Source organism: Varroa destructor, unplaced genomic scaffold, assembly GCF_002443255.2.
Source record: "Varroa destructor unplaced genomic scaffold, Vdes_3.0 BEIS01000005.1, whole genome shotgun sequence".
Classification (NCBI taxonomy): domain Eukaryota; kingdom Metazoa; phylum Arthropoda; class Arachnida; order Mesostigmata; family Varroidae; genus Varroa; species Varroa destructor.
Window position 1 is genome coordinate 28,237,111 of NW_019211458.1, and position 27,260 is coordinate 28,264,370.

The 27,260-nt window shown below is 38.0% G+C and overlaps 5 protein-coding genes and 1 long non-coding RNA gene across 13 annotated transcripts in view; 3 read left to right on the forward strand and 3 right to left on the reverse strand.

The window, feature by feature from the left end:
* Positions 1 to 1,273: 1,273 nt before the first annotated feature.
* LOC111251362 (V-type proton ATPase subunit D-like) lies at positions 1,274 to 5,774 on the reverse strand. 6 transcript variants are annotated; one of them, XM_022807870.2, is made up of 7 exons: positions 5,634 to 5,774; positions 4,329 to 4,477; positions 3,807 to 3,957; positions 3,322 to 3,462; positions 2,876 to 2,991; positions 2,609 to 2,690; positions 1,274 to 2,240 (listed from the first exon to the last, which is right to left on the reverse strand). In XM_022807870.2, exons 2-7 carry the CDS (start codon positions 4,457 to 4,459, stop codon positions 2,115 to 2,117), a joined length of 747 nt encoding a protein of 248 aa, XP_022663605.1. In that variant the 5' UTR covers positions 4,460 to 4,477; positions 5,634 to 5,774; the 3' UTR covers positions 1,274 to 2,114. The 6 variants fall into 6 exon arrangements, with proteins under 6 accessions (XP_022663605.1, XP_022663604.1, XP_022663603.1 ...); XM_022807869.2 differs by having other exon boundaries at positions 5,611 to 5,751; XM_022807868.2 differs by having other exon boundaries at positions 5,559 to 5,712.
* Positions 5,775 to 5,897: 123 nt separating this feature from the next.
* On the forward strand, positions 5,898 to 9,580 carry LOC111251363 (ankyrin repeat domain-containing protein 49-like). Of its 2 annotated transcripts, XM_022807873.2 has the most exons (5): positions 5,898 to 6,142; positions 6,806 to 6,893; positions 7,564 to 7,745; positions 7,991 to 8,169; positions 8,460 to 9,580. In XM_022807873.2, the coding sequence occupies exons 2-5, from the start codon at positions 6,845 to 6,847 to the stop codon at positions 8,650 to 8,652; spliced, it is 603 nt and encodes a 200-aa protein (XP_022663608.1). In that variant the 5' UTR covers positions 5,898 to 6,142; positions 6,806 to 6,844; the 3' UTR covers positions 8,653 to 9,580. The 2 variants fall into 2 exon arrangements, with proteins under 2 accessions (XP_022663608.1, XP_086847760.1); XM_086991634.1 differs by lacking the exon at positions 5,898 to 6,142 and having other exon boundaries at positions 6,756 to 6,893.
* A 382-nt stretch (positions 9,581 to 9,962) lies between these two features.
* On the reverse strand, positions 9,963 to 12,020 carry LOC111251364 (uncharacterized). The gene is made up of 3 exons (XR_002673722.2): positions 11,413 to 12,020; positions 10,861 to 10,974; positions 9,963 to 10,311 (listed from the first exon to the last, which is right to left on the reverse strand). It is a non-coding gene; the product is annotated as an uncharacterized LOC111251364 (long non-coding RNA).
* A 1,158-nt stretch (positions 12,021 to 13,178) lies between these two features.
* Positions 13,179 to 16,597, forward strand: CysRS (cysteine--tRNA ligase, cytoplasmic). The gene is made up of 2 exons (XM_022807858.2): positions 13,179 to 13,888; positions 14,507 to 16,597. Exons 1-2 carry the CDS (start codon positions 13,455 to 13,457, stop codon positions 16,233 to 16,235), a joined length of 2,163 nt encoding a protein of 720 aa, XP_022663593.1. The 5' UTR covers positions 13,179 to 13,454; the 3' UTR covers positions 16,236 to 16,597.
* Positions 16,554 to 19,769, reverse strand: LOC111251361 (U3 small nucleolar ribonucleoprotein IMP4). Its single transcript, XM_022807867.2, has 6 exons — positions 19,478 to 19,769; positions 18,482 to 18,689; positions 18,082 to 18,238; positions 17,609 to 17,768; positions 17,256 to 17,435; positions 16,554 to 17,000 (listed from the first exon to the last, which is right to left on the reverse strand). Exons 2-6 carry the CDS (start codon positions 18,668 to 18,670, stop codon positions 16,796 to 16,798), a joined length of 891 nt encoding a protein of 296 aa, XP_022663602.1. The 5' UTR covers positions 18,671 to 18,689; positions 19,478 to 19,769; the 3' UTR covers positions 16,554 to 16,795.
* Positions 19,770 to 19,892: 123 nt separating this feature from the next.
* The window catches only part of nonC (serine/threonine-protein kinase Smg1), a 31,681-nt gene continuing 24,313 nt past the window's right edge, over positions 19,893 to 27,260 (forward strand). For both annotated transcript variants that reach the window (XR_015329398.1, XM_022806667.2), the window contains exons 1-13: positions 19,893 to 20,105; positions 20,847 to 21,112; positions 21,342 to 21,593; positions 21,956 to 22,126; positions 22,435 to 22,580; positions 22,748 to 22,967; positions 23,567 to 23,815; positions 24,191 to 24,426; positions 24,692 to 25,078; positions 25,414 to 25,581; positions 25,771 to 25,906; positions 26,035 to 26,574; positions 26,839 to 27,191. Coding sequence is in view for 1 of the 2 variants with exons in the window: in XM_022806667.2 (XP_022662402.1) it covers positions 20,048 to 20,105; positions 20,847 to 21,112; positions 21,342 to 21,593; positions 21,956 to 22,126; positions 22,435 to 22,580; positions 22,748 to 22,967; positions 23,567 to 23,815; positions 24,191 to 24,426; positions 24,692 to 25,078; positions 25,414 to 25,581; positions 25,771 to 25,906; positions 26,035 to 26,574; positions 26,839 to 27,191 (3,182 nt within the window). In the remaining variant the exon portion in view is untranslated. The remainder of the gene's footprint in view (positions 20,106 to 20,846; positions 21,113 to 21,341; positions 21,594 to 21,955; positions 22,127 to 22,434; positions 22,581 to 22,747; positions 22,968 to 23,566; positions 23,816 to 24,190; positions 24,427 to 24,691; positions 25,079 to 25,413; positions 25,582 to 25,770; positions 25,907 to 26,034; positions 26,575 to 26,838; positions 27,192 to 27,260) is intronic.

The following is a 27,260-nucleotide window of genomic DNA, read 5'->3' on the forward strand; positions in this document are numbered from 1 at the left end:
TAGAGCCCTTAAATCGATTTATTATGGCTTTCAATGTAGAAGATGATTACCGTAATGTAAACATCATCAACTATATGAAGTAGGAACCAAGTTGAAGTGGTCAGTATCCGACGCAACATTTCAGAACAAAACATATTAGCGGATTAGCGACACTCATATATGTAAAGACATTCCGTGCAGTTTAAAGGACTTTATAGCGAAAGATTAACCCAATATTCGCACATTAATTATTGAAGCTGAAATATTCAATGCCTTCTTTGACAAGTAGCATACTATAGGAAAAAAATCGTTATTTTAAAGAATATCTGATCCGCTCATAATGCGTATAGTGTATATGGAATACATTTTCATCAATAGTTAGTACTGCACTTTACAGAAGCAGCATCTGTGTCCCTTTCGAATCCATCAAATCGACTGTAGTCAAGTTTCCGAAGATTTTTTTTAACTAAATTTTAATGTGCATAATCGAAGACGATCTTGCTGGTTTATTCTTATTAATATTAGTTATTAAGGACGACCTAACTTTAGTTTTTTTCCGTTTGGCTTAAGGCTCATTTGTGTGGATTGACTAATCATTACCCTGTTCGTCTACTCACGTTAATACCCATCTATCGATCAACGATATTTGAAGTATCTGATATGATATACGACATCCGATTAGATCCAGTGTGCAACACTATCATTAGTTGGATCTAGAAAAAAAAAAATAAAACTTATCGACATTTTTTTGGAAACCCAAAGGGCGCAGCAACTCAATACATAAAGTGACCCTTTTCGAACACACATAGACTTCTTGTTGAATCACACTGCCAATATTATAATTCGTGAGCTAATAAGGTATGTCATGCTTAGCTTCGATGTTACTCCCAAATATGTCTCTTACGGTGAAAATCAAAAATTTATTTCGCAACAAAAATAGAAGACACTTTTAACACATACCTAAAACAACAGTAAAACAATCATACCATTATTTTTTCAAAGAAGCAGGTTTCTTGCGTTTCAAAACGCCGCATCAATTTCCCAACAAATAAAGCATATATAAAAAAAAAAAAGTAAGAAAGTATCTCCCAGGCAATTTGAACTGTTAGAATTTACCGCGTGTAAAATGCTAGAATTTACTTTTTATTCTTTCACTAAAAGATATTTGTATATAGGCTATAAGTGGACCTCTTATACATCTAATACAAATGTCTGCCCACTAACAGAATCGCTAGAACATCAAACGTCCCTATCGGTACACCTCGAGTCTTGTGAAAGAAAGACATGCGGTACGTTGGTTTATACTTCTACATAGATATATAACAGCGTATGCATTTATTTTGTCAAGTCAGTAAAAGCCTACAGTAATACTTTATTTATCAATCGTGCATTATACTCTTTTAATCGTTTTGTCTTTGACATGAATCTTCTGTCCGGCATAATGATGAATCCAGTTCCTAACATTTTATTCTAGCCATTACATTTATAACACTAACAATAATAGAATTAAACGGAAAATAATTTCATAGCCCTTAGATACGAAAGGCTGCGATGGGAGAGCCTAAGTGCAAGTAAGAGATATGGTTTTGAGCGAAAAAATAATGGAGTCGTTAAAAATAACGTGAGAAGCTTGTTCTGTCATATAGACAGGCTCCTGACGTTGATCCCTCTATAATTTGGAAATTTGGTTGTTTTAATAATTTTATTACCATAGACGAATAAAGATCATAAATTCTTATACCAGCATAATTACATTTGGTATTGCACATGTGCACGGGCGTTACCTTAAGCCCGTTTTCTAAAACAATATCAGTATTTTTTGTGTGCTCTGTGTCGATAAACGTTTACCAGAAATACGTTGTACCTTAACGATATATCACAATCACATACTGAACGTATATTTCACATACGCGGGCTTAATTCAGAAAGCCTAAGTACACTAAATAAGGCTAGAAGCAACTCAACCATTCACGTGCGCACGCACTGCTCTTCAAAGTTTCTTCGATCCTTTTCACGTTCGACTTCGTACGAACAACCTTCAGTACTGGTAATACTCGCAGGTTCCAACTAAGAAACGCTGAGACGAACTGAGGAGCGTCGAAATGTCTTCGTTATGCCCCATTGCATCCACCTTTTCAGAACAGTAGATCTTGATCGTGTTCGTCTTCAAGCATATTGGGCACTTCGTCCACATTGAATCCCTGTGCTTTCAACAAGGCTAACTGCTTCTCGTGTCTTTCCTTGGCTGCTTTTTTTTTTTCCTAATAAACATGGCCAAATTTACAACAATCAGGTTTAAAAGTCGTATTAGAAGGCTTGTTTAACTTCATAAAGACGGAAAGGATATTTTCAACTACTTACTAAATGACGCTTAGGGCAGGGACCAAGGATGACAAGTGAATCGCCTAACGGGTTGTAGTATGTTTTAGTTAACATCCTAGATTCGTAATTAACATGTTTATAGTCATACTCAGACATATTAAATTTATCATTGCCGGGTCTATTCAATAGAACTGGATTTAGACGATACCAATGAAAAACATTCTGTGTAAAGATTAATCCACATTCGGCAGCTCCGTAAAACCAAACTAAGAATACGCTCCGAAGAAAATGCCGGAGTCTTTCTTACTTGAATTTTCTTCAGACGAAAGAACTCTTCCCTCTCCCGTTCATCCAGTTCTGAATTAATGTAAGCAATTGTTCGCTCGAACCTATCACGACACAAAACACAGAAAAGAATGAGATATATGCTTATTGGTTTGCATTGACCCATGGTCAAATAATCGATATTCGCATTGTACATTAGTCAGCGATAAATATGCCGTATACGGAAGCAAGGATGTATTTCAAGGAAGAGATTCGTGTTATATAAAGTAGATCTTCCATCTCCGTTTACCTCGGGATAATGACGTGCTCGATGGCATTCACTCTCCTGTTGGTAATTTTAATGGCTTCGTCAAGCACAATGAACGAGGTCTGCAGAGAAGCGAGATTAACAAGCAGCTCAACCGCCTACATACGTACAGACGGGCAGACGGTAAAAGTATTGTTAACAAATATATCCAATAACCATTACGAACTCATTATAATACATCAATGGATGAATTATTATTTCTAAGAATTAGGCAAAAAAAATGCGTAGTTTTATATTAGGAACCACGTCATAATATATAGTGTCTAAATAGGCCATAGTAATAATAAAGCAGTACACTACCTTAACGGTAGCACATTCGAACTATACCTCATTCAAATACAGAGTCCATATCGCTCATGCCATTTTTAAAAATTCAAGAAGATCATAAGACTCATCGCAAATCTCTTTCCTTCCTTAACCCATTTTACCTTAGCATAGTACTGTTTCATAGAAGTCAGTTTCTGACCTCCACGTCCGAGTCCGATATGTTCGTTAGCGTCTTTGCCGTCCTGATATAGTTCGAATACTGGAATATTTACTCCGGCAACGTTGTCCTTTTTGTCACGAACCTATATTTATTACAAACGGGTATTAATTTAATCGAGAGTAAACCGTGTTTGATGACCAGGGCGACTTAAAATACACTTAGCTGCAGAAGACTTAGTAAATTCGACAATCTGTGTAAGCTAGCCCTAGAAACATGACTTGCCACGAACGCGGCCATAAATCTGTCCTTCTGGCATGCAAAGGAAACTGTATTTACGATTGTCTAATTTCGGGTGAAAATACCTTCAGTGGAATCAGTATTTTCTTCTATTATTGAAATTTCAAACATATTTCAGAACATCCTATAATTACAGCCGATTGTTCAGAGTAAACGTAGTTTATTCTAAATAAGGACATGTCTACTCACTTTCAGTTGTGCCTTAGTGATTTTTTGAAGCACCTCCTGCTTAAATTCGCCAGTGACAAATTTAGCTTCCGTTAAAGAGAAAGCAGCCTCTTTCATCATTTCACCCATCAGCTCCTTTGTTTCAACGATTTTCTTCAGGATCGTTCGGAACCTAATTAATCACGAAATAAGGTAATTATAAGGTTTAGCCTTACGTATAGATGCATTTTATTAAAGATTTCAACCGCGTTGCTAATAATATTTATCAAATTAATAAGCAGAGCCGTACATTAGAGTAGCGTATCCATATGTCAAATTCGACCTGTTCATTGAAGCTTGTCTACTCAGGTAGGTAAAGGTGTAAAATGAATTGCAGTAGATTTCTATTACAGATAGAGGTAGTCAAGGTATATTCCAGTGCGAAGGCGCACACTTAATAGATCACTTGCAATACATAATGCTTTAACCATGTAATAAATATTTAAAGTGTAAAGTATCGCTCGTATCGATTTTTGGTGGCTATTAAGTCACCAAAATAATCACCTAATCTGAAGGGCGTCGGCCTTCTTCTTCAATAGCGAGTGTCCTTTTTGAGCTCCCTTCAGACGACTTTTCATCAATGTAAGGGCCATACGTGACGGGAAGATCGCAATTTTGTCGTTGTTAGTCGACATCGCGTTTGGTTTTGATATCTGAAAAAAAATGAAGACAGATAGAGTAATTCCTTTTTAGTTTAAAAGATGACTGGGTTTTAATTAATGTCCAAGTAGAAGAAGCGCGGCATGGACCACAAAAACTATATTTTTTCATGAATTGTAAGCGGAATAGCTGTTGGACCAGTAAAACCAGGATACACGCTTTGAGTGAACGTATGAAAAGCTTTTATTTTGTTCAATAAAATCAAAATATAAACAGTCAATAAAAAAAACTTCCAATGCTTGTGTCATCATGGGCTTGTACACGTTGATCGGCTGATCTATGCCGCTTTTATTAGTTAACACTGCCGTCCATATGCTCATATGAGGAACAAGTAACTGTAAACACATTTTGCACCGATTACTCCAAGTTCACGCGACTGTCCTTTGCGTTGTAAGGTAATATTCTACTTTTCCTTAGGATCTCTTTTATATGATTTTTGAATATGACCGTTACATTTTAGCAAACTACTAAAAACTGTTAAACATTTTTCAGTTTAAGAGATTAGTGGAGGGTTATATCAGGCACAAAGTTTGGATTTAAATAATCTGGATAATGATCATATCATCTTACACGTTTGCGGATCGTAAGTTCTTCCTTAAAAATTGCCGATTTATATTTCACAATGCGTAGATTATTAATACAAAATTGCTACTAGACAGTTTCAGAGGGATATCGGTTACCCAAGGAGGCCAGGGTGTGCACTTAATGAGATGACACAGAGTCGGCATCTTAAATTTGAACAACATGAGTTTTCCATAGATGATTTGCATTCAATCACCAGATTATACTAAGAAAGAGCCATGGGCACTTGATAGTTTTAATTAGCTAATCAATTACTATGCACTACACGTTTCGTTTCTTTGACATTAATGAACAGCTCTGCATTTGTGCCCCAGTATCACCAAACTGAGTGAGATACTTGAATTTATGTACAACGGAGTGTCGTACGCATTCTCAGCAAAAAAAAATAAAAAAAAATCAGCCATTATCAACACAGAATTATCGAAGATTGATTTCATGAGAATTCTAAAGAATCCTTTTTCGCGCCGTATTTCACCTATAATTCGCACGTACCTCGTGTCAAACAAATAAGTTCGTCTAATCTTCCCTGATTTCGCTCACAAACCTTTGCCGCTCTGGACTACGAACCGAACATTCCAGTTCTCAGTAACTGCCACCCTACTCAAACAGTTGACTCTCGGCTGCTGTCATGGGACCTTGAAAGCGCAGAGGTATCACATGATGACCATCAAACCCAGCCACTCATCCAAAATAAAGTGTATCTTCGGAAATACCCTTCTAATGAGCTTGCTCCGTTCTATGATTTGTTGGTGACCATTGAGGGCGTTACCCATCTAAATCGACACTTAAGTGTTCATAACGTCAGGTATGAGATGTCGGGGCCTGGTAGGCTGTTGCGCGGTGAAAACAAAAGGGTCATACGTTAGCTGATCGTAGAAAGTGAACATTTCTGACATTTTGGATAAACATTTTTACTGTGCAGAAAAAAAAATTCAAAGCAGTTGAGTCTGTCAGTTTTAGATAAGTGTATTTTTTCACACGACCTGGTTGACCTACCGTATGGTTGCATTGTCGATTATTTTTTTGATTCTGTAGAAGACAAAAACGCTTTTTGCGGAAACGGCCGGTGTTTTCAGGTAAACGAATATGTCGCTATAACTACCGTTTATCGCACTGACCCTTATAGGACATGTTATGAACAATATAACTAGGTATTGGAATGTGTCAGATTGAATATAAAAGTCGGTTGAGAACACAGCTTCCTTACTAGTCGAAACTATGTGAACCGGTTAACCCTAATGTAGATTCTATAAGACTAACGTTATTAAATAACGAGTTAACTAATTGAAGACAAATTTTGACATATATGATGTATAATTACGGTCATGGTGCACGAAGAACTGCGAAAAAAACATTTCCTCCGTAGGGATGACAACACATAAAAGACTGATATAGCAGGGAACGACAACCGTTTATAGATTTTTGCGTCGGGTCTTTTTGAGACTCGAAACGTTTAATGTTCTTCTCGGTCTCCAGTTTATTAGAACGCCGTGGTATGAATCCTCATTTTCATTTCAATAACAGCAGACGATTTTGTATCGTGGAAAGGGCAGATCGGTCGGAACCGACCTGATATTCACGAAGTCAGTTTCGAACAGGCGAACCGCACACTTGTCGTTGACAGACTTAAAAACAAGTTCGTCCATAAATAACCGATTTTATGTCATGCAGTATCATTTAAAAGTCTTTGAATACATCGTATGACAGAATAGTCAACTAATACTTGACTCTCTAAAAAGGGAATGTACTAAGGCGTACAGGCATTTTCGCGCGGCGTCATGATCCAAGTCCGCGACGACTCGGATGATGGCTCAGATTTTGAAACCGGTGCGTAAAGTTCATTATCGAAGATAGCACAACAGGGGCGTTTTATTCAACTTTATATTTCTTTATATTTATTTATTTTTTTTTATTTTTAAATTATAAATAGTATATCTTTATCCAAGAGCAAAAATGCATATATAAATCATATAGAATTTGAATTGCTTCAGTATAGTAATTATTTGAAAAACCCGGTAGGGTTCTTAATATAGGGTTCCTATAGGGAAAAATATTTTTATCCTTCCGTTTTTCCATTATTTCATATATATGATAACTTGATTCAAACGCATTATGTATGCTTATGTATATTTAAAATTTTTTAAACTCTATCTGTCATTATTAAACATTGAAGAGCTATGAAGAAAGAAAGATGTATCTATGCATTTTTATTTTCTATGCTCACATTATAATACTGATGTATATTATATTAGTGTATAGAGCTAACAAAAAAGTCAACTACACGCGATTTCAAAAAACAAGTATACAAAATGTAACGCAGCTCTTTATCCATTATGCTTTATAAGAAGTAACGAAGGATTTTATTAAACATATATACACGTGATGTTGTATTACTTTATTGTAAGTATATCCAGAATATATATTATCTTGTTCCCTTATATCAACTAGCAGCTAATAAACAGAACCTATATTGTACCTATTTCGATAACTTTTGCAGCTCCACCAGCGGAATACAAGGGAAATGTGTTTGACCAGGCGCTCACAGCAGCTGAATTCAATGACACGGAACACCTGAAAAAATTAATAGCGCAGGAGCCAGCTGTCGTGTGCGCCCGAGATTCAGACCGGTACACCCCCCTTCATCGCGCCAGCTATAGTGGGCATCTAGAAAGTGTTAAAGTAAGTAAATAGTTGCTTCTGTAAACTACCACATTGGAGTAACTGACATAAGAGCGTCCTTGAGTACGAAAAGCAGGTTCGATAGCATGCAGATAAAAAAAACGGGCAATAAAACTAAAGGCTTTCTTTTTCTGTGCTGCCTGGGTAACGTCTTTATTTTGATTACAGGTCTCTTGCATTTATTTTCATATCGTATTTTCATATATGACGCTAATAGCTATAACGTCTTCTCTACCCGCTTCTAGTTGCTCTTAGATAACGGTGCTGACCACAAGGCGTGTACTCTTGAGGGATGGCAACCGCTACACTGTGCCGCTAGATGGGGTAACTACGAGATTGCCCACGCTCTTATTGCTGCCGGAGCCGATATCAACGCAACTTCGAATGGAGGCATGACCCCGTTGCATCTCGCTGCAAATGAAAAGTACGTGGGGTATCGGGTAAATTTTTTTCGGGTAAAATTATCCATTTACGTAAGAGACTGTCTCCCTTACGATATTCAGGTTAAATTGGGGCTCGATTCTGTATGTTCTGATAGTCAAATGCCAATTCGATTGAACTTTTTTCAATCTATAAAATAATATGCGGCGGCTTCAGGTTATCAGTATGACTTCTATACTTTTATATTATTGTTTTATCGAAAAAGTATCCTATAAAAAATGTATATAAATTTAAGACAAATGAGAATCAACATTATTTGGCGTCTTGTTTCAGGAACGGTCGTAAGACAGTAGAGCTTCTGCTATGGCAGAGTTCGATAGACGCGCAAAAGGCAAACCGCGCTGGCGACCTGCCAAAATTTCTCGCCAGGAGAAAGGGAAACTTTAGTGAGCTATTTGAAATGGTCGAACCATCAGTCAGTTCTTTACACTTGGAAGTGGTTAAACGATGTGATAATAGAGAGTAGCCTTTTGGATTATGCAATTAAATATAATTTCAAATCTGTATTATAATGAGAAGAAATCTGTATAATATGTACCAGTAGTACAATCGCACAACTTTAATAAACCGTATATTTGTACAAAATGTATCCTTAATCATATGAATGATAGAGCTGTGTATTCTAAACTCCTAATTTAAAATTTGCTATGCATAGTTTACAACTGTATCTATTCTAAACAGCGTCAAAGAACATATTTTTCCTTGAGCTTGTTTTTTTTCAAGATTTGATCTTTTTCACGTTCACATTTTAGATGGTTTGTCTTTTCCATCGGAGACTTTTTAGCTGCCTATTACTGGTAAACTTCTACATGAGACTGCTTAAAGTGGATTCCTACTTATAAATAAACTACCCAAATATTATCAGACCGGATGGCAAGAGATTTTTCCCTTGTGTAGTCCGTCGAAAGCTGGGCACTTAAAAATCCTCATAACTCTTAGCCATATCTAAAATGAAATAGAACTTCATATATGTCTAGCAAGGAGCTGTTGCTTTTGGTGTATCTTTCCATCTTAAAGTATGCAATTACTATTTGAACACAGTGAACAGACGTGCGTTAAGTTACTATTATTCAAATCCACGAATTACATGTGAAGTCCATGTGCTACTATCCGGAAATCCAAGGTTCGATCCCAGCTGAAGCTTAATTGGGCTCAAACCCTTAATTCTCATTTCGACTGTAAGACCCAAGTTCATAATTTCGGTTCATGTACAATTACGTTTCATTAATATGGATATCATTCTTCTCCACGCGTAATATACGCAAAATCGCTTTTTTTGTCAAGGTATTTACTTGCTCATCGTGGGGCATCGGCAACGAGAAGTTACATCCCTTTCAAATAAGAACGGCTTTATGTAGTTGAGATCAAATAACTTCAGTTGCGTCATGTTTTTTTTTTTATAAAAGATTGAAATATTTCTACACCAATATGCACGCCAAAAAAGTTTTGTTGTGGCTTAGGAATTAGATACTACATCAGATCTAAAACGCAATCTAATGTGAGATCTAAATGTATATAACCTAAGAAGTAATATATTCAGATAATCTTCTTTTAATAGCAAACCACAATTTGAGTACCACTCTCAAATGAAAGAATGTATATACTTTTTCAGTCTGACTGATCACAGCCTGCCTAGCCTAATCCCAACGATTACCTTTGTTATGAGGATCGTTGTGGTCGAACTGAGAGATGACCGGAGCTTTACGTATCGTTGAAGTAACTGGTATGCAATAAAAAGTAGAATATGTGTGTGTTGCTGATGTATAATAGATGGTATAGTTTTGATCATCGTTCATTTATTTTAACCTATTATTGATGAATTATGTTCTCGGTAGCTATACAATAAAGAAAAAAATAATCCTGAGAATTTGAAGTCTTCTCATTTATGCTTCAGATACGCAACACAAAACATTAGTGTTTACAAGATATTTAGACAGAAATAGTTATACTACGCGTTTCCGACATTGCTTTCAATTGATTACACAGATCACTGATTTCCGCGTTTTGCATATAAGTCATTTGCGGTTTCGTGAATCTTCTTAATTGACGCTAGGTCATCGGGGTAACTCCGTATTGCCACCGTCATAGTCGATACGCTATCCTGGAGCCTTGTCACCTCCTCGTTCTGTTGAAGAAATTGCGATTTACGGGAGCATGTTAAAATATTTTATAATAGAAAACCATGCAAAAAACTGCAGACGATAGAAATATAATAACAAAGCAGGTAAAACTATATTATAAAAATTAACTTGCACACATCAAAGGCTGAAATACAATTTAGGGAAACCGCAAGAAGTTTCTATAATTCATTCATATCTTTATTTTTCTTACAAAAGTATTACTCTACTACTATCTTACAACTGTTATCCTGCTCTAAATGCTGCTCGTATTTTTTATACCGTTATAATCAGATAAACATTACTTCATCACTGATTCGGTTATTGTTACTCCTCGACTAAAATAGAAGCCAGCCTTTTCCGACACTAAGTACTATTAGCTATTATTCTAAATGCTTATATCTCGGATCCTGTTTAGTAGTAGAATCCTTTTTTACGCTCTAACGTAGGCTTTATTCTGCTACAGATATGCCCTATTTTTTTTCGTAGCGTTATAAAATCTAAGATTTTTCGTTATTGCTACTACTTTTGTAACTTTGACTATGTTCATAACTTACTAGCCTTCTCCTTTCAGCCTCCAAAATATCAGCAACCGCTTCCGGCCTATCGCTATAAGCTGCAGTGAGCAGTATCGTCAAAAGATTCGTCGCTTCGTCGATCAATGAGCGACTCTACACAATGCAATGAGTTCAAACCAAAGAAAGTTATTACCATTCAATATTTACTAATGTTGCTGGGGCACTGAGAGAGTCATGCTATTCAAATTTGCTGTGCTTTCATTTAGTACCTTAAAGGTTTGTTGGATAAAACTATATAGATTTAATTCAGCACCCTAGTGATTTGAGAACTTTATGAAGCAAGATAGTCTCAGAATTTAAAGGTTATATATATTTGATACTTTTTTTGTTGCCATGGCGCTCAGTAATTGTCTCCAGAAGCATTAGACCTTATCGCTAGAGGATTCGCCGCCATTAATAAGAACGTCCCTAAGTTTACTGAAAACTTTCACATTCGCTTCACATATTAATTATACTTTGAAACCTTCATTATTGACCGAGCACTGATAGGTTCGACTCGATAAACAATGGGCAACTTTTTGCAGTTCTTACCATTCGAAGCCGGTTTTCCATCAGTCTGTTTTTGATACCCATATGTACGATTCTTGTTAGGCAGAAATCCAGCGAACGGTTTACACAAACACTGCTATATCTAAATTAAAAATATTGGTTTTGCGACTTGGTTTCAATGCAAGCACCAGATGCTTATTTCATTAAAGAGGTTTGCAAAGCACTAATTATGATTGAATTCTTGATTTCACGTTTGTTGTGTCACATCTAAATAGCGTAGGCGATGCGTTGAGCTACTCTATCTCGGTTTAGAATACGTCTCAGAACACTTTTTTAAAGCACAACCTTATCGTTACGTTTGTAACCCGCAGTCAACTTATTTGAATTACCGTGTAGCGCGCAACTTGATCGTCTGCTTTATGGGTAGACGAAAATATGGTAAATAAATAGATTGAATCTCAAAACCAGTTACTTAAGGACTTTCACGGAGATCACGAAAACGACGCTAAAATAATAGGCGGTTTTCTCGTTCCGTTTGAAACTCAAAAGAAATTACATGTAATACATTTTTGGGCAATATACGAGTTAATGTCTATTCGTGAGTTATCAAAAAAGAAAAGATTATTATTAACATTCTGTATCGGATATTACGAAATTTTTGTTATTATGTTGTGCACATTACTCTGTGATTCAAAAAATAAATATGAACCTCCTTGATAACAGTTCCCCCGTAAAACAGTAATTATCATGTTTCCATGTCTTTAAATTCATATAGAATTACAAAACTGCAAAGGCCTAAAATATTGTTAATTTCACGTCTTCTACCTCTTGGAAAATTGGTTTCTACAAGGCATCTATAACTTATAGAACCACTACTTAAACCTATAAAATTATCCGATATTTTTATTTAACTTACCTGTTGGTAATTACCATTTTGACAATTAAAAATTGGGTAAACTTGAGATATTATAAATATATATAATAAATAAATACCAGCTCACCATACACGTCGTCAAGGGAAAAAGATTTCTTACCGTAGGGCAGTTTTCGATGCCATTGTTCAAACGCACAGAGGCGTGCAGAATTCAGTAGATAACTAGCGTCTACATATACATTTATACTTGGCTGTCTCCTTGTGGTAGTTGTAAAAGTAAGTTTGCATTCTGTTTAAGAGCCATTAGCTCAATATAAACTCAAGATGTACCATTAAAGCTAACGAAGTCATAGAAAGTATGAAATTTTGGACAAAGCTTTTTTGTGGCCATTTGTAGGGACACAACGTCTGTTATCGTTGGTAGCTATAGATACTTGCTTAGTCAGTAATAACGAGTCGGACCTCACATTTTGTAACCTAAACCTTGAAGCGATTCGATGTATCTGCTTAAAACGGCGGTTCTACATTTCTTATTTAGCTAATTTTCTTTAAGCAATAGCCCTTGTGCCTTCAATTCACTATACTTAGTCAAGATGCAAGGTTAAACTATACAAAACTGTCCGGATAATCTTATGTTATTTAATTTAATTCGGTACTAATGAGTCATGCGTAGCTGGTGAAATTTAAGAAAAACCCTCATTTCATGAAGTGTTTTCTCCAAAGATTAAGTTTCAAAATTATCGCATTCTTTGCGTTACCTACTATCGAGGTACGTTTTTCGAATGAGTAATCTATAATACTGATAAATAACCCCAATTTTCTAAAAACACAAATACATAGTCTGCTGAGCGGATGTTTATTGTACTTGTTTTTACCGCCCACAGCTAGTACGGATAGCCGTCTGCCTATAACCTGCATTTTCTAAGCAGTTGTTTATGCCCAGTTGGTGCGTCATCATCGTATTGTTAAGATGTTTTGCCAGCTTACACATCAACATCAAACATCGACCAGCCATTTCGTGTGTTGTTTTGGTGCCGCTAGAGGCTCGTTAGTTGCGGCACCACTCAGCAGATTAAAAAGTAGCACCCGGCGCCAGTAACTGCTACTTAGAAAAGTTTTTGTTGCTCTGTCCCAGTGATCATTTATTTGTGGATTGGGTGTTGGTAAAAAAATCACAACAAAAGTTAATTTGCTTGTAAGTAAAGTAAATATGGAAGAGAAACGAAAGCGTTGCCAGCCCTCCTGGAAGCTTCCGGCAGGTACTACGCTCGGCTTGAAGCTGTACAATTCGTTGACACGACAGAAGGAACCCTTTGTCCCGCAAAAAGGCCAGCGCATCACATGGTACAACTGCGGTCCGACAGTGTACGATGCCGCCCATATGGGTCACGCCCGTTCATATATTTCGTTTGATATTCTCCGTCGGGTTCTGCAATATTACTTTGGTTACGATATATTTTTTGTAATGAATATCACTGATATCGACGATAAAATTATTAAACGAGCGCGGCAGAACCATTTGTTCGAGGAGTATCGACAGTCTAATCCTAAGAATTTTGTCAAAGATGGCAAAGAGGCCGTGGAGCGATACCGCGAAAAGCTAGCCAAGGAAGAAGATAAAGGTAAAAGCGCCATGCTTGAAAGGTGCGTACGATGTAGTGTGCTAAATTAGACAGATAATACTCAATTCGAGAAAATGAACTGGACCCAGTAGCAGTTGTGTGTAGCCTTTCCCGTATAGTGAGCGACGGTGGTGCCATCCATCTTGTCGGATCAATTGTGTTCTAACACGATAATGTTCGAAGAGTTACGAGCCCCGCGATACATGCATTCGATTGCAGTTGTTCCTGTTTCGCGTCCCGACACACGTGTCGAAACTATTTCTTATAGTTTTACTTTCTTAGTGAAGACTATAATGATATTTGAGTGACAGTCCTTAACTAAGCAAAGCAGGTCGCTTATAGTGTTGACCGCAAATTGTTTGCTCCTCTTTAAGTGTTGCGTAAAGTTTGTAAAAAAACGTATATGCCACGTTTCAAATAATTATAAAATTAGACAAAATATATAAATTTTGAAAATTACACTACTTTTGTTAATGTTAGCGGAATGAGAAAATATTTCTAAATTTTACTTATTTTTACTAGTACATTGACGCTATATTCGTTTCCAATAATTGACTCATATATTCCTAATACATGACTAGGATTGAAAAATCATCATTGAAAAATCAAATACTAAAATATTAGCTATTACATTTCTTAGGCTTGTCGAGCAGGCGGATGCGGCACTGGCTTGCCCAACAGATGAAGCACGATTATGGGAAGCCCTTAAAGACCCTTTGTCAGACTGGTTGGATTCGCAGAAGGGATCATCAGTTACGGATCATTCCATCTTTAACAAATTATCCCGCTTTTGGGAAGAGGAATATTTCTCCGATATGAAAGCGTTAAATGTATTACCTTCTGACGTCGTTACTCGAGTATCGGAGTACGTACCTGAAATCATTCAATTTGTGGAAAAGATTATCACTCAGGGTTTAGCTTACGAAAGTCAAGGATCTGTCTACTTCGACACGATCAAGTTCGATCAATGTGACAACCACTTTTATGCCAAACTTGTGCCTGAAGCCTTCGGAGACGATAAAGCACTTCAAGAGGGCGAGGGCGACCTAAGCCAAGGCTGTGGGAAGCGGAACAACTCGGATTTCGCACTATGGAAAGCCTCGAAACCCGGAGAGCCAGCCTGGGATTCACCATGGGGCAGGGGCCGACCTGGCTGGCATATCGAGTGCTCCGTCATGGCGTCCGAATTGCTTGGCGAGTGTATCGACATTCACTCGGGCGGATACGACCTCAAGTTCCCGCACCATGATAATGAAATAGCACAATCGGAGGCCTATTTTAATAACGATAATTGGGTACGATATTTCCTACATTCCGGACATCTGACCATCTCAGGCTGCAAGATGTCCAAATCGTTGAAGAATTTCATTACGATCAAAGATGCTCTTCGGAAGAACACCGCACGTCAGTTGCGGCTAGCCTTTCTATTGCATCAGTGGAAGGATACTTTAGACTACAGTGACAACACGATGGAGATTGCCATGCAGTACGAGAAGATTTTTAATGAGTTCTTCCTTTCGGTAAAGGATACGCTGCGAACAACAGGTGCGTCTGCAACGGAGTCCCTGCGAAAGTGGAATACTGAAGAAATGAAATTAAACGATATGTTCCAAAACACCAGATCCTCAGTTCATGCGGCCCTGTGCGATAACATTGACACCAGGTCGGCCCTTGACGCCCTTCGAGAGTCAGTATCTGCTGTCAACGTTTATATACGAGAGATGAATACTGCCAAGCGGACGTTAAACACTGTCCTCCTCAAGAATATCGCCGTGTATGTTACGCATATATTGCGCGTGTTCGGTGCCATCGAAACGTCTGACGAAATCGGATTCCCCGCCATTGGCGGCGTAGGGAATACCAGTATTGAAGCAATCGTCACGCCATTTTTGACTGTGCTATCGAATTTTCGTACCGAAGTTCGCACCCAAGCGCGTAAAACGAAACAGGCTGATATTCTCAAAATATGTGACCTCCTTCGAGACGAAGTGCTGCCTGAGCTTGGTGTCCGCCTCGAAGATCACGAAGGTCAACGAACCATTGTTAAGCTGAGTGACCGTGAAACACTGATGCGTGAAAAAGAGGCAAAGCTAAAGATTGAAGAGAAAAAAAGACTGGAAAAAGAAGCTAAAAAGAAAGAACAAGAGATGGTAGCGGCCGAGAAGGAGCTGCTACGAAAAGTGCCTCCTCAGGATTTGTTTAAAAGGGAAATGGACAAGTACAGTGTTTTTGATGAGTCGGGCATACCAGTATTGGACGTCGAAGGCAAGGAAGTTAGCAAAGGATTGCAGAAGAAGCTTAAAAAGCTCCAACAAGCGCATGAAAAGAAATATCAGGAATTTTTGACTGAGCAGGAAAGCTACAACTGATTGCGATTGTTAGAAACTGTTGGCACACACAAACCTTATTATTAAAAATTTACAAAAATAGTGATTACTTGTATGAACGAGCTATTTTGTAACATGTAGGACAAATGTGTAAACTTCTCCTTGATGACGTTAATTTATGAAATACAAATTACTATTTATTCATAATTTCATTCATAATTCAAGTCTTCATTATTAAATGGGTGTGTAAAGTAGGGTTTGGCTGCATTTAGTAATTTTTTTAATTAGCGGAATGGTCACAAACCTACACGCATGATACATTTGGTACACAAGAAAAAAGCAGAAAAAAATCCACACATATGAAGTTCAATAAATTTTGGTAATTTATTATTACTAGATCTATATTTGTAGTGTCATTCCCTTAATAAAAATATACATCACCTGACCATACATACAATCACTGCCTTGTTGCATCTCAAATTGTCCGCAAAAGAACTGGTGGCGAAATAACCTACAGAAAAATACTTTATATATATAAGACTATAAGTCATATATAAGATTACAGAGTTCGCGGTCGTAGTTCTTCTCTGCCTCTTCTCAAATTATCTTCCGTCGGCGAGCTCCGACGGTTCCCCAAGGAAAAGCCTCTTGCGCGTAGTATTCATGAAAGGCTTAAAACTCCATTCGGAATCAAGAGCTGCTGCTTCATCGATAGATCCTAACTTTATATCGTATAGTTTCAGCTCAAAACGCGGTCCGACCTCTTGCAGTTCCACCTGCCCATTTATCGATGAATACGTGTGATGCCTGGAAAAATGATGATCAATATTACGTTTCTGACTGAGAGGGTATACTAAATCAATTCGTGTAACCTGAACGTGTGTCGGAGGAATGGAATGGTATCTCTCCTCCGATTCCAATGAACTAAGTTGAGCCAAATCCCTGCCACCTTCGTTAAGCTTTTGCTGTGCCTGACTACCTAATGATTGCGCACTGGTAATTTTTTTTGTAATATTATTAACTGAAAGTGTTATGTGATGTCGAAATCTGTTCTAATTTTACCTAAATAGAATGTAGTCGTCGACGTTAGCAAATGTAATGACTCTTTTCGAATCCTGCTTTGGAACGGGAAAGAGGTATTTTAGAATGGATTCCACGCGCTTGCCGAGTTTCGTAGTAAAGTTGTTGAACAGAAGATGAGGATACGCCTCGGATATTGTGCCAATATCAGGAATTTCGTGCCTGAAACGATTTAATCATGAAGGCACTTAAAAACAGCTTTTTACTAACGAACGAATCCTTTTATAGCTACACGTGAGGTTAAGGAAAATTATTTGGGGCTTGAGACCGACAGATTAGCGTGATCTATGAACTGTCAGATAACGCAGATTATACAATAACTATTATAGAATTACCTCATTATTGCATTGTAGATCGTAAAATATGCAGTAGGCCCATAAGGTAAATGACAGATAACAAGGCCATCAGGTCTTCCCCGAGTCTCCTGTACGATGATAAAGTCAGTCACTTCATTGGCGCGACATGCTGTAACCAATTCCTTAAGGTCATACGTTCCTGTAATAAAAAAATATTTGAGATTTGACACGATTGTCCTAAACGTAATTACCTCCAAATTTCAGGATATAGACGACAATATCGTATGATAAATAATTGTTAATCGGTCTGTAATTAATAGTGTTCAGATCGCAATGCTTTCAGGATGCTCCTATTGTAACCTTGATTCATCGATCTTTTAAAAAGATCGATGAATGAAGAAGACAAACCTAAGGTACAATTTTTGTTAAATAATTTTAGTAATAAATGTAGCTCGAAATTAAGGTTTAAAACTGCGGAGCGGCTGTTTATGCTTTTATCGAACATAACATACCTCGATTCATTTTTTGCGCGTTTGGGAATATCAATTTGAGCTCTTTAGCAAATTGTTTCAATGAAGCGGAGGGATCGTGAGTAGTCGTTATCACAATCTTTGGGTCCGTGACACCAGCCCAGCGGTATTCGTCATCTTCTGCATTGTGCGAGAATGGCTGAAATTACAAAAATAAAACAACATGATCGTTAAGCTTTTCTTTAAAGATAAACAATGTTCAAAGTGAATTCCGAAAACGCCAACAGAAAGTCTATAGTACATAATTCAGCAATCCATAATTTGGTAAATTCCACTATAATTGCTTGTATTTCTATATTGCTAGTGGACTTGTTGTGGCACAGAAGTAGCGAACATTTTTAGTCAAAACAAATATTGATAAATAGGTGTTACACTAAAGTACCGTTGCTAGGTCCCATTCCAGCGATTCGTGTAACTTAAGCGCTTCATTGCGCAGTTCAGTTGGCAACGGGCGGTTCCCTTCGACAGCTGTGCGTAGCTTTTCTTTTTTGGCTTCGATTCTTTTGCGTTTGTCGTCGACGGTTTTATTGTACAGATATTCGCGCCGTTCACGAGCGTACCGGCGCAACATCTTCGATTGCTTTAGAGGCCTGCAAGCAATTCATCCATCACAAACTGGAAGTTCAATATTATAATGAAAATAATTGTTTTTGGGTTTTCGCGGTAACTTATTTATCAACGTTGAAAACAATTGAGGACAACTGTTAAAATATGGATTTATTGGGTTAAAATACTAAATAACTTTATTATAGGTTGGATAAAGGGAAATGACAGTATTATGTATGTGTGTGATATTCGGAGCAAATACAAGTGTTCTCGGACGTAATTATGTTTACATGTGTCTTTTCATTGCGTTTATCCTTATGCACTTGCTTATATTTAAAAGCATTATCTAAATATTTGCTATTACAAAAAATAAACGTATTTTTTAAAAGAATGTGTGACTATGAAAATCAATCACTGTCGGGGTAATTGATGAACGCGCGCCTTACTGTGCCTCAAATATATCGAGTAACAGCATAATAATAAATAGAATTTACACGTTTGCAACGCCATTAGGTACAAAAAGACTTATTTCTCATTGACTTTTTTGTTAAAGAACCCTAACCATGGATACTACCAAAGACGAACTAAAAAAGAAGCACATGCTACCTTTAAGTGAATCATGCGTGCTTTATGCATTACCCTGATTTATACTTTTTAAAGTAACATGTCAATAAATACGTGAGACAATCGAAACAGCGAGAATTTTCATCACTGAACCCTTCAACGAGGTTCAGGCTTGCCAGGTTTGACATCAAGACATGTAAGATTTACACCACTTGTTACGTATAAAGGCATTAATTTTGCTGGATCTTGAGGCTAGGTTACTACGTACCTTGTTCCCTGTTTTTGTGTCGCGCAGCACAAGTAACGGTGTTATTTAGGGGAAGAACAAAAAGTAGATATCAAAAAGCTGACTTGCATAGCTGTTCACGAACACATGCTGTTTTCATTTACTAAACATTTTATCTTTGCCGCCGCTTAAAACATAGCCGATAAAGCACGGAACGATGTCTTTCTTTCCAAGTCGTTCTTAGACCAAAATAAAATCCGATGAAAATTTCCAGTTATCGATTTAAATCAGTGTATGTTTCACAGCAAAATGAATATTAGGCTTTCGAGCTGCCTCTTTGCGTGGCCGTTCCAGGAAGGAATCCTTTTTGCAACGCTTCCACGTTCCGCGAATTAACGTGTCTATCTGTTCGAAATATTCCGAATAATCTGACTACCCGTTGAAATAATACGATGAGTGTATTGTGGTGTGACTGACTGTTAACGCAAGCGGTCTATAATATTTTGTATGTATGTGCTGAACACTGTTCGTAGTTATAGAGTGGTTGTCATTTTTATTGTTGACTTGTTGTCAGACGTGTACATGGTTTAAGGCTAAAGAACTGAGGTAAAGATGAGCGGGTCTCGGAGACAGCGCAACGATAATGATTATGAAGCCAGGCAGAGTTCAGGTACGAATTTCTCTTTCATGATACATTCAAGAATGATTCCACAATTTTTAATGACTGATTTAAACATCACCATAGAGTAAGCAGGGCGCTTTACTAACGTTGTTTAGGAGAACCAAGAGAGCTTTCACTTTTATTGATAGATAATTTGTTTACATTTGAAGAACCATTTTTACAGGTTACACAGTAAATGTTTTCATTCATTATTGAAAAATATTAGTGAACTCTACATGTGCATGGAACACAGCGTTGAATACAAGAAAATTGGAAATGTCATTTTCTCGTGGAGAATAATGTCGAATGTTTCTGTAAATTTGTCTGTATTTTATTTATTTGATTCTCTAGTCACTTACTGCTCTAGCTGTTCAAGGGATTTGGATTTTAGATTAACAGTATTTGGATTAATTCGCATACCTCGTCCGGATCAGAATAGGATTTGAATCGCATGTTCTTTGCGTCTTAGGAAATGATAGGCTAAAATGTATTCTTATTTCGATTCTCAAAATTAAATTGAAGAATACATAACGGCTTCATAAATTAAAGTAAGTCGAGAGACACTGGGCGGGTCGCTTAGACAAGAGAAATATTAAAAGCACCGTTTCAGTGATTATGTGCAATGCCGTTCTTTACTTCCCTTTAGGAAATTACTTGAAAGTTTTAAATAATGAAGCGTTATGCCAATGAACCTGCCTGTCTTCTTTACAAACATTTCTTAATATTTCTTTATATTCGTTTGGTTCGCAGAACTGGAGACTTATCTTCAAGGCCTTGGTAGCGGTTCGGGACGATATGATCGGATGACAGATTCGAAAATAGAACTCATCCATAGTAACTGCAGCAGTCAGCCGGCGACCCGCAGACTGTTTCAGAAACATGCAATGGCTTTGGCTACCCAACTGTCATCGTACCTTCTCAACTGTCCATCGGATGACACGTCAAGATCGTACGTCACGCACATCTTGACGTACGTGGCGAAAATTCTCATAGATGAGGAATCGTCACAGCTCCAGGTCTGCGTGTGTTCTTAATTTAGAATGAAATAATATTAAGAATGTATGAAAAACAGTAAAGAAAAAACGATGTTAGGTCCAGTTAGACCTATTTCAGTAGAGTAATTTCATAAGAGGATATAGGCCAAGCGGCTGTTGCGCCGTTTCTCTCTAACGGATCTCCTTTAAAAGGTTAAGGTCGTCTGAACTTACGGAATCTATTTTTTTGATGACGTATGTCTTATTGCAGGGCTACCTTGGCGTACTTGCTAATAATGTCGACATGCCCGGCGACCTTTGCAAGATTTCCATCTTGAATGCCATCACGAAGATTTCGAAGTATCTGTGGAAGAAACGTCTTCTTTCAATGGGTTCAGAAGTTCTACTCCCCAAATTGTTCGAGATCCTCGAAAGCACCGACAATCCAGTCGTTTTGAAGCCCCTAATTGAAGGGTTTCTCTATTACGCTAACGATTCGTCGATCTTCAAGGGATATTTCAGAGTATTGTATCTTGAGTCTACGATACTAATTGTTTTCTACTGATCAGAAATCATAGAATCTGCCTTTTTTTGAAACAGATGATTAACCTCTACTAGAAATAATGAAATACCTCGATGTAATTGTGCGTTGTACGGCTCCTTATTTTACTATAGATCGTAATGTACATTAGAGCCAGTTCGCAACGATGTTTTTTTGGCTTTCTTTTACTTCTGTCGGATTCAAGCTAGCTGTCGTGCTTTTTTTTATTTGTAAAATAAACGAGATTATTAATAATAATACTATAAGGGATCTTAGAAATGAGTGAAATTTTCCTATTTTTACCGATTTTGGTGTCATCTGTTTATTGGTTTATTATATTGCAGGACGTGTCGGATATTTTAATCGGTTGGCATATTGATGGTTCAGCTGGCCAAGAGTTAGCATCGTTTATGGCGTCATCGTTAACTACGATGGCGCCGTACTTTTCCGTTGACTCTGACTTTTCAGTCTCGCTGATCAAGCAGTTCCAGGAGGACATCGCTTCATTTACTGCTGTATGTATGGGTTGCGTATCATTGTGTTCACAAACACTTCGGGCTGCTATGTAATTTCATCTCACTTTTTACTCTCTCATGCCTCTCAAGCTCACTCTTTCATGTCTTCTAAATGATACGAATCCAGCTCTCTGCTCTCCAACGTGAAATTTATAACGTGGCAAGGCTCCCTGCCTCACAAAAATTACCTCGGGTGTTATTTTATCTTACCTTGAATTGGAAAGTTCTCAGGTCGTAAATTACAGGAAGGATGTATAACAGTTTTGCCTGAACAGGGACTTAGCCCTATATCCATTTCTAATTCACAGAGTATCCTGAATGGTCAAAGCGGTGTTGTGGACAAACTATGCTCGATCCTGCTCGTCATGACGAATATAGCCAACGCTATTCAAAATCAGGTGGATATCCAAGTGGATGCGGAGGAGGTTATGCAGAATCTACTTACGGTGCAAAGGTGAAGCATATAGCAGTTGCTCGTTGTTTATTGCTAGTATAGACACGTATGGTGACCAGCTGTGCGCCATATAGGATGAGAATTTCGTTAAATATCATAAATTAGTACCATCGTAGTTTTTATTGAGATTATTTCCACTGACACTGTCCTACGGTGTTTCTTTTCAGGTTCTTAAAGGATTCGTGTAGTCTTCTTTCATTTTTGACGGAAGCCAACGTGATGTGCTCCTCAATGACAGTGTTAATGAGTCGTTCCGCGGACATCTGTTCGTTCCTAACGCTTCAGTTGAACGATGCGCCCCAATTTCAAATTCATACTAGATACCTTGAAGCGCTCCTTAACCTTACATCACTTGTGATCAGTTCAACAACAAATGGACAAGTTCACGTGGGTATTACATCTGTGTTTATTTCAATTGAAAAAGTCGAAGCATCAAATTATATTGATGAATGATCGCGGAGCCTATATAAATAGTTTGACTCCAAGTTACAAGCAGGAACCGTTTCTACTAGTTAGTATGTTGGTAAATGGCATCTGTATCTGGTCTAAGCATACACCGATACTGCATACGTCGATGCGCTTGCTTAAAGGGCTAATCTATTATTGAATAGTCTGAGGATCGCTGTTTCCAATTTCGCAATGAAACACCGCACACAGTTTGAGCGAAACGATCAAAAGCGTATTTAAATTACATAGAAAGTTGGCAGCAAGTGTGATGACAGAGGACAAAAGAATACTATGGACATTGTTCAATCTAAGCCGTTATGTATATTGCTAGAGAAATGTTAGCTAGAAACACGTGTACAAACCATGGGAAACTTGGGCTTAATTTTATGGTCTAAAAAAGCGCGAGATATCTCGAAGACCACATGTTACATATCTGTAGATAAATAAAGTTTCACGGCTACGAACTTTAGTTAGAAGAATGCCAAAGTAAATATCTGAGCCGAAGTAGTGACACATGGCGGTGGTTTCATGTGTTTCAGATGACAATCATGGAAGCTATGTTTTCACCAACCGGCGCATTGTACAAGCTTCGCAGCAATAAGAGTGTGCAGATACAGGAAAGTTTCGTCCGCGTCAGCCGAGACATTATGGCTCTGAAAGATGTACCTCTTGTACAAGCCGGGTTTCAGTATCTTGCAAGTGACCTTCGTAGTCCAAATGTCAAAGTAGCTTTGGCAGCCGTCGGTGCGCTTCAGGGAATGTCCGAAACAAAAAATTCTCTCATTTCAGTAAGCAGTTCTGTCTCTCAGTAATTTTGCCATTGCAAAAAAACACTATAATATTCTTTAATGGTAATTTTCGTGTAATATTCTTCAGGGTGATTCACCTCTATTATTTTTGTTATTTAACATCTATCTTACGTTTAAACAATGAGTATTAAATTAATATTTTTTGATAAGTGATCGTTTATAGAATGTATGTATCCGCATGTTTACATTTTACTACTGTATTCTTAATGGTCAATCTACTTATTAATAGACTATTTATACATTAGTATGTGATAACCTTCCCTGGTTAATAATATGCTCTTCTCGTTTGACACGGGAGGGTAAATTTTTCATGAGTACCTTGAAGCTTACCCAAATACGATTTGCCCATTCCAGTTATTAGCGGTAAGGCCATCGCTATTTGAACTTCTCCATTCGTTAGTAGGAGATCCAGTTGTCGAGGAGCGCGTTCAACCTGAGATCCTCCGTCTTTTACGAGTGCACTCAATCACCCATACGCACTTCGTTGTGAACTCTGACCTTATTGAGCCGTCAACTTCCGCCACAGCAAATCACTTTAATATGATTCTCCAGCTTTTTACAAAACACCTTCCTGATGGTGGATACATAGGGTAAGTTCCTTTATTTGTCTTATGTTAACTGGATTCAGTATACTCATTTAATGTAAAGAAACTTACGTACTTCTATACATAGTAACACACACATGTGTACACAAGGTTACTGCTAACTATTTTATAACAACAATAACGAATATTATATGATAAGAATACATAAATAGTGTGTGCGCTAAATGAAATAGTACTTAAATACATAGAGACGAATGCGTATCTAATTCTGCATTTGCCTGTGGATTATCGTTAATTCTTCTGTCTGAAGTATATTGGTGCTCGACTGGTTGGATGAGTTGATATTCAACCCAACAGTAACCGCTTACGGGGAGCAATTAGCTTCTGCACCCGTGATGACAGCATTAGTGGCTGCAGTTGTCGACGTGATTCTTAAACAGTGGAAGAACCCTTACTCAGAACGTGCGCTGAACATCTTGACGGGTCTTCTCAAACTCGAAGGATGGTCCTTCGGAGAGCCAACGTTGTCTGAGGTGCGGAAGTTAGCAAAACTCGGGTCAGCAGACAAGCAAATTTTAGCCGTTTTGGATATCACCGGTGAAGATAGCGACGATTTGGTTGAACGTTACGATTGGCAGGCAGGAGACCCGATAGCGTTCAAAAAATTTATGTTGTACGTTTCTGGACAAAGCGACAAGTAAGTTGGTCTCAGTTTGTTCTTAATTTTTATTAATTTTTAAAGAGCTTAATTTTTAAAGCACGAGTTTGTACACATAACTTACTACTTAGGTGATATTATTTTTTGGTCTCTGTTAATTATATTATGTTCCAAAGGTGTTTTGATGTTCAGTAACAGGTTAAGGTATGTATAAATATGTCAGACAGAGCACCGTTTTCTGGTGTCCTACTTATTATTAGAACAGCTATTATAAAGAAATGGCATGACAGGAATTTAAAAAAGTTGAAAGCGTTATGTGCTAGAACTTGTTCTTCGAATCTAATTTTATCACGTGGGTCCTGGCATTTCAATAGGTTGAGCGATACGTTATTGTCGCGCCTCTACATGAAATGTGAGGGGGATGGTTCCTCGTCAGTTCCGTGTTCCAGCGTACTTTGGGCTTGGCTTGCTTGGCAGAGTGCACAGCACCTTGTGCACGGAAAGCTCAAAAGTTATCTGGGCAAACCTCAGGACTCGCTGGGGTAAATTTTTTAACTATCGAAACTTCAACTCTTCTTACGATGTCAAGTAATAAATCTGCTTTGCAAAAACTCACTATTGCCTTTACATTGTATTGCAAACAAATTAAAGGCCAAAAAGCATACCTAAAATACATAAAAAAATCAACTTTTTATTTTTTTTTTACATTCATATTGATTTTTGTGTCTAAGGTTCATCGAATCTGTCCTAAAGAGTTCACTTGATGAACATCGGGGCTGTGTAATGTTAAAGTTTATGGATGCACTCGAACGCTGTATGTATCAGGCTTACGAATGTACAGTAACGATCAGCAATAACTACGAAAAGGTACGTTAAATTTAACGAGTCAGCCAGCTATAATCCGCCATTACAAGTGCCTTTAATTTCTTCAGCAAAGAAATTTTAAAACCACCAAGTTCTATCTGTTTTGATTTGGTTTTTTCCGTGTTCTCTAGCAATGCCGGGCTTTCTTTCGCGCAAATCGCAACACCTGCCAGGAGTGGTTGCAAAGGGTAAGGCCGTTCGTGGCTAAGCTGTCGATTACGCGATGTCAACATCCTTTGGCGGTCTGGCAACTCGAATCATTCTTTGACAACAAGCTCACCTTAAATAGCGATCAGATCAGCTTCTTTGCTTCGCTTTACACGAAAGCTGTCATCGAACTGAAAGCGCCGAATCGACTGCTGGGTTTTGCTCACTTTTTGAGCACAAACTTTACGCTATCTGAGAGTCTCAGTCAATGGTTAAAGGCGAGCTCGCAGCATGCCGGCCAAAAGCTCGAAACTGCCCTTCGAAGTTACGAAAAATTGAAGCTGAAGGATAATCCCATTCTAACGGAGATGGTCAAAGACCAAGTGGAAAGCTGCCGGAGGAGCTTAAAAATTTGCGACGATATTACCCAGTGGGACGAATTGAAGCTCAAGAACTTTGTGTCACGACAGCGCAAGAAATCCAATTTCAATCTTGCCTTTGAGGCACTACGAAGGTTCGAGTCGGTGAGTTGCTTTTCTTTCCCAACTCGATAAGTGTCATAAGATTTAGTAACGTACTTTGTGAATTACGAACAAACCATAAGTTACATTATGGATATAACAAATACCTAAGCTTAATTGAGCACTACGCGTATATCGCACGAGCTTGAGATATAACGATGATATAACCCACATAGAGGTACTATACCAAAAATGACGCCTAACTATGGAAGATTTAATCACGTTTGCAGTATGCTTTCCCAATACTAAACGTCATTTTTTTTTCAGACAATCGACGAAACACTTGTCCTAACGGAGATGACCGCAGAAGCCCGCGGTGCTTACCGGTTCTCGTCGGGTCTTTGCAATCGCCAGTACAGCAAATTGGTTCGAGCACTTGACGGACCTTCTGCAGCTGTCGCTGTTTTATCAGAAGGTCAGGCTGGCGATGCAGAGTCTCTTGTCGGTTTGGCTCGAGTTCTCACTGCCGGCGGAGTCCAAAATTTGTCAATGGGGATTACAAGCGAGGGACACCATCAATGGAGGGTAGGTCTGTTATTAAGCCAGGCGTGCCAACAGAAGCCGGATTACGCTAAAGCCTACTTCAAGTTTGCGGATTGGTCCTATTACTGCGGCAAGAGGTAAGGGACGCTCATATGAAAAGCATCGCGTTACTGTAGAAATTTTATATCGAATTCCACGCAACTTTT

Bases quoted from the DNA above. Each gene is read 5' to 3' on its own strand.
- LOC111251362 (XM_022807870.2), bottom strand. From the start codon at position 4,459: ATGTCGACTAACAACGACAAAATTGCGATCTTCCCGTCACGTATGGCC. The intron at 3,958-4,328 runs GTGATTATTTTG...GTGATTAATTAG, and splicing joins GCCGACGCCCTTCAGATTAG to GTTCCGAACGATCCTGAAGA. The intron at 3,463-3,806 runs GTGAGTAGACAT...TAATAAATATAG, and splicing joins TCACTAAGGCACAACTGAAA to GTTCGTGACAAAAAGGACAA.
- CysRS (XM_022807858.2), top strand. From the start codon at position 13,455: ATGGAAGAGAAACGAAAGCGTTGCCAGCCCTCCTGGAAGCTTCCGGCA. The intron at 13,889-14,506 runs GTGCGTACGATG...TACATTTCTTAG, and splicing joins AAAAGCGCCATGCTTGAAAG to GCTTGTCGAGCAGGCGGATG.
- LOC111251363 (XM_022807873.2), top strand. From the start codon at position 6,845: ATGATCCAAGTCCGCGACGACTCGGATGATGGCTCAGATTTTGAAACC. The intron at 7,746-7,990 runs GTAAGTAAATAG...ACCCGCTTCTAG, and splicing joins GGCATCTAGAAAGTGTTAAA to TTGCTCTTAGATAACGGTGC. The intron at 8,170-8,459 runs GTACGTGGGGTA...GTCTTGTTTCAG, and splicing joins CATCTCGCTGCAAATGAAAA to GAACGGTCGTAAGACAGTAG.
- LOC111251361 (XM_022807867.2), bottom strand. From the start codon at position 18,670: ATGTTGCGCCGGTACGCTCGTGAACGGCGCGAATATCTGTACAATAAA. The intron at 17,436-17,608 runs GTAATTCTATAA...AAATCGTTTCAG, and splicing joins ATCTACAATGCAATAATGAG to GCACGAAATTCCTGATATTG. The intron at 17,001-17,255 runs GTAAAATTAGAA...TCATTTTTCCAG, and splicing joins GACGACTACATTCTATTTAG to GCATCACACGTATTCATCGA.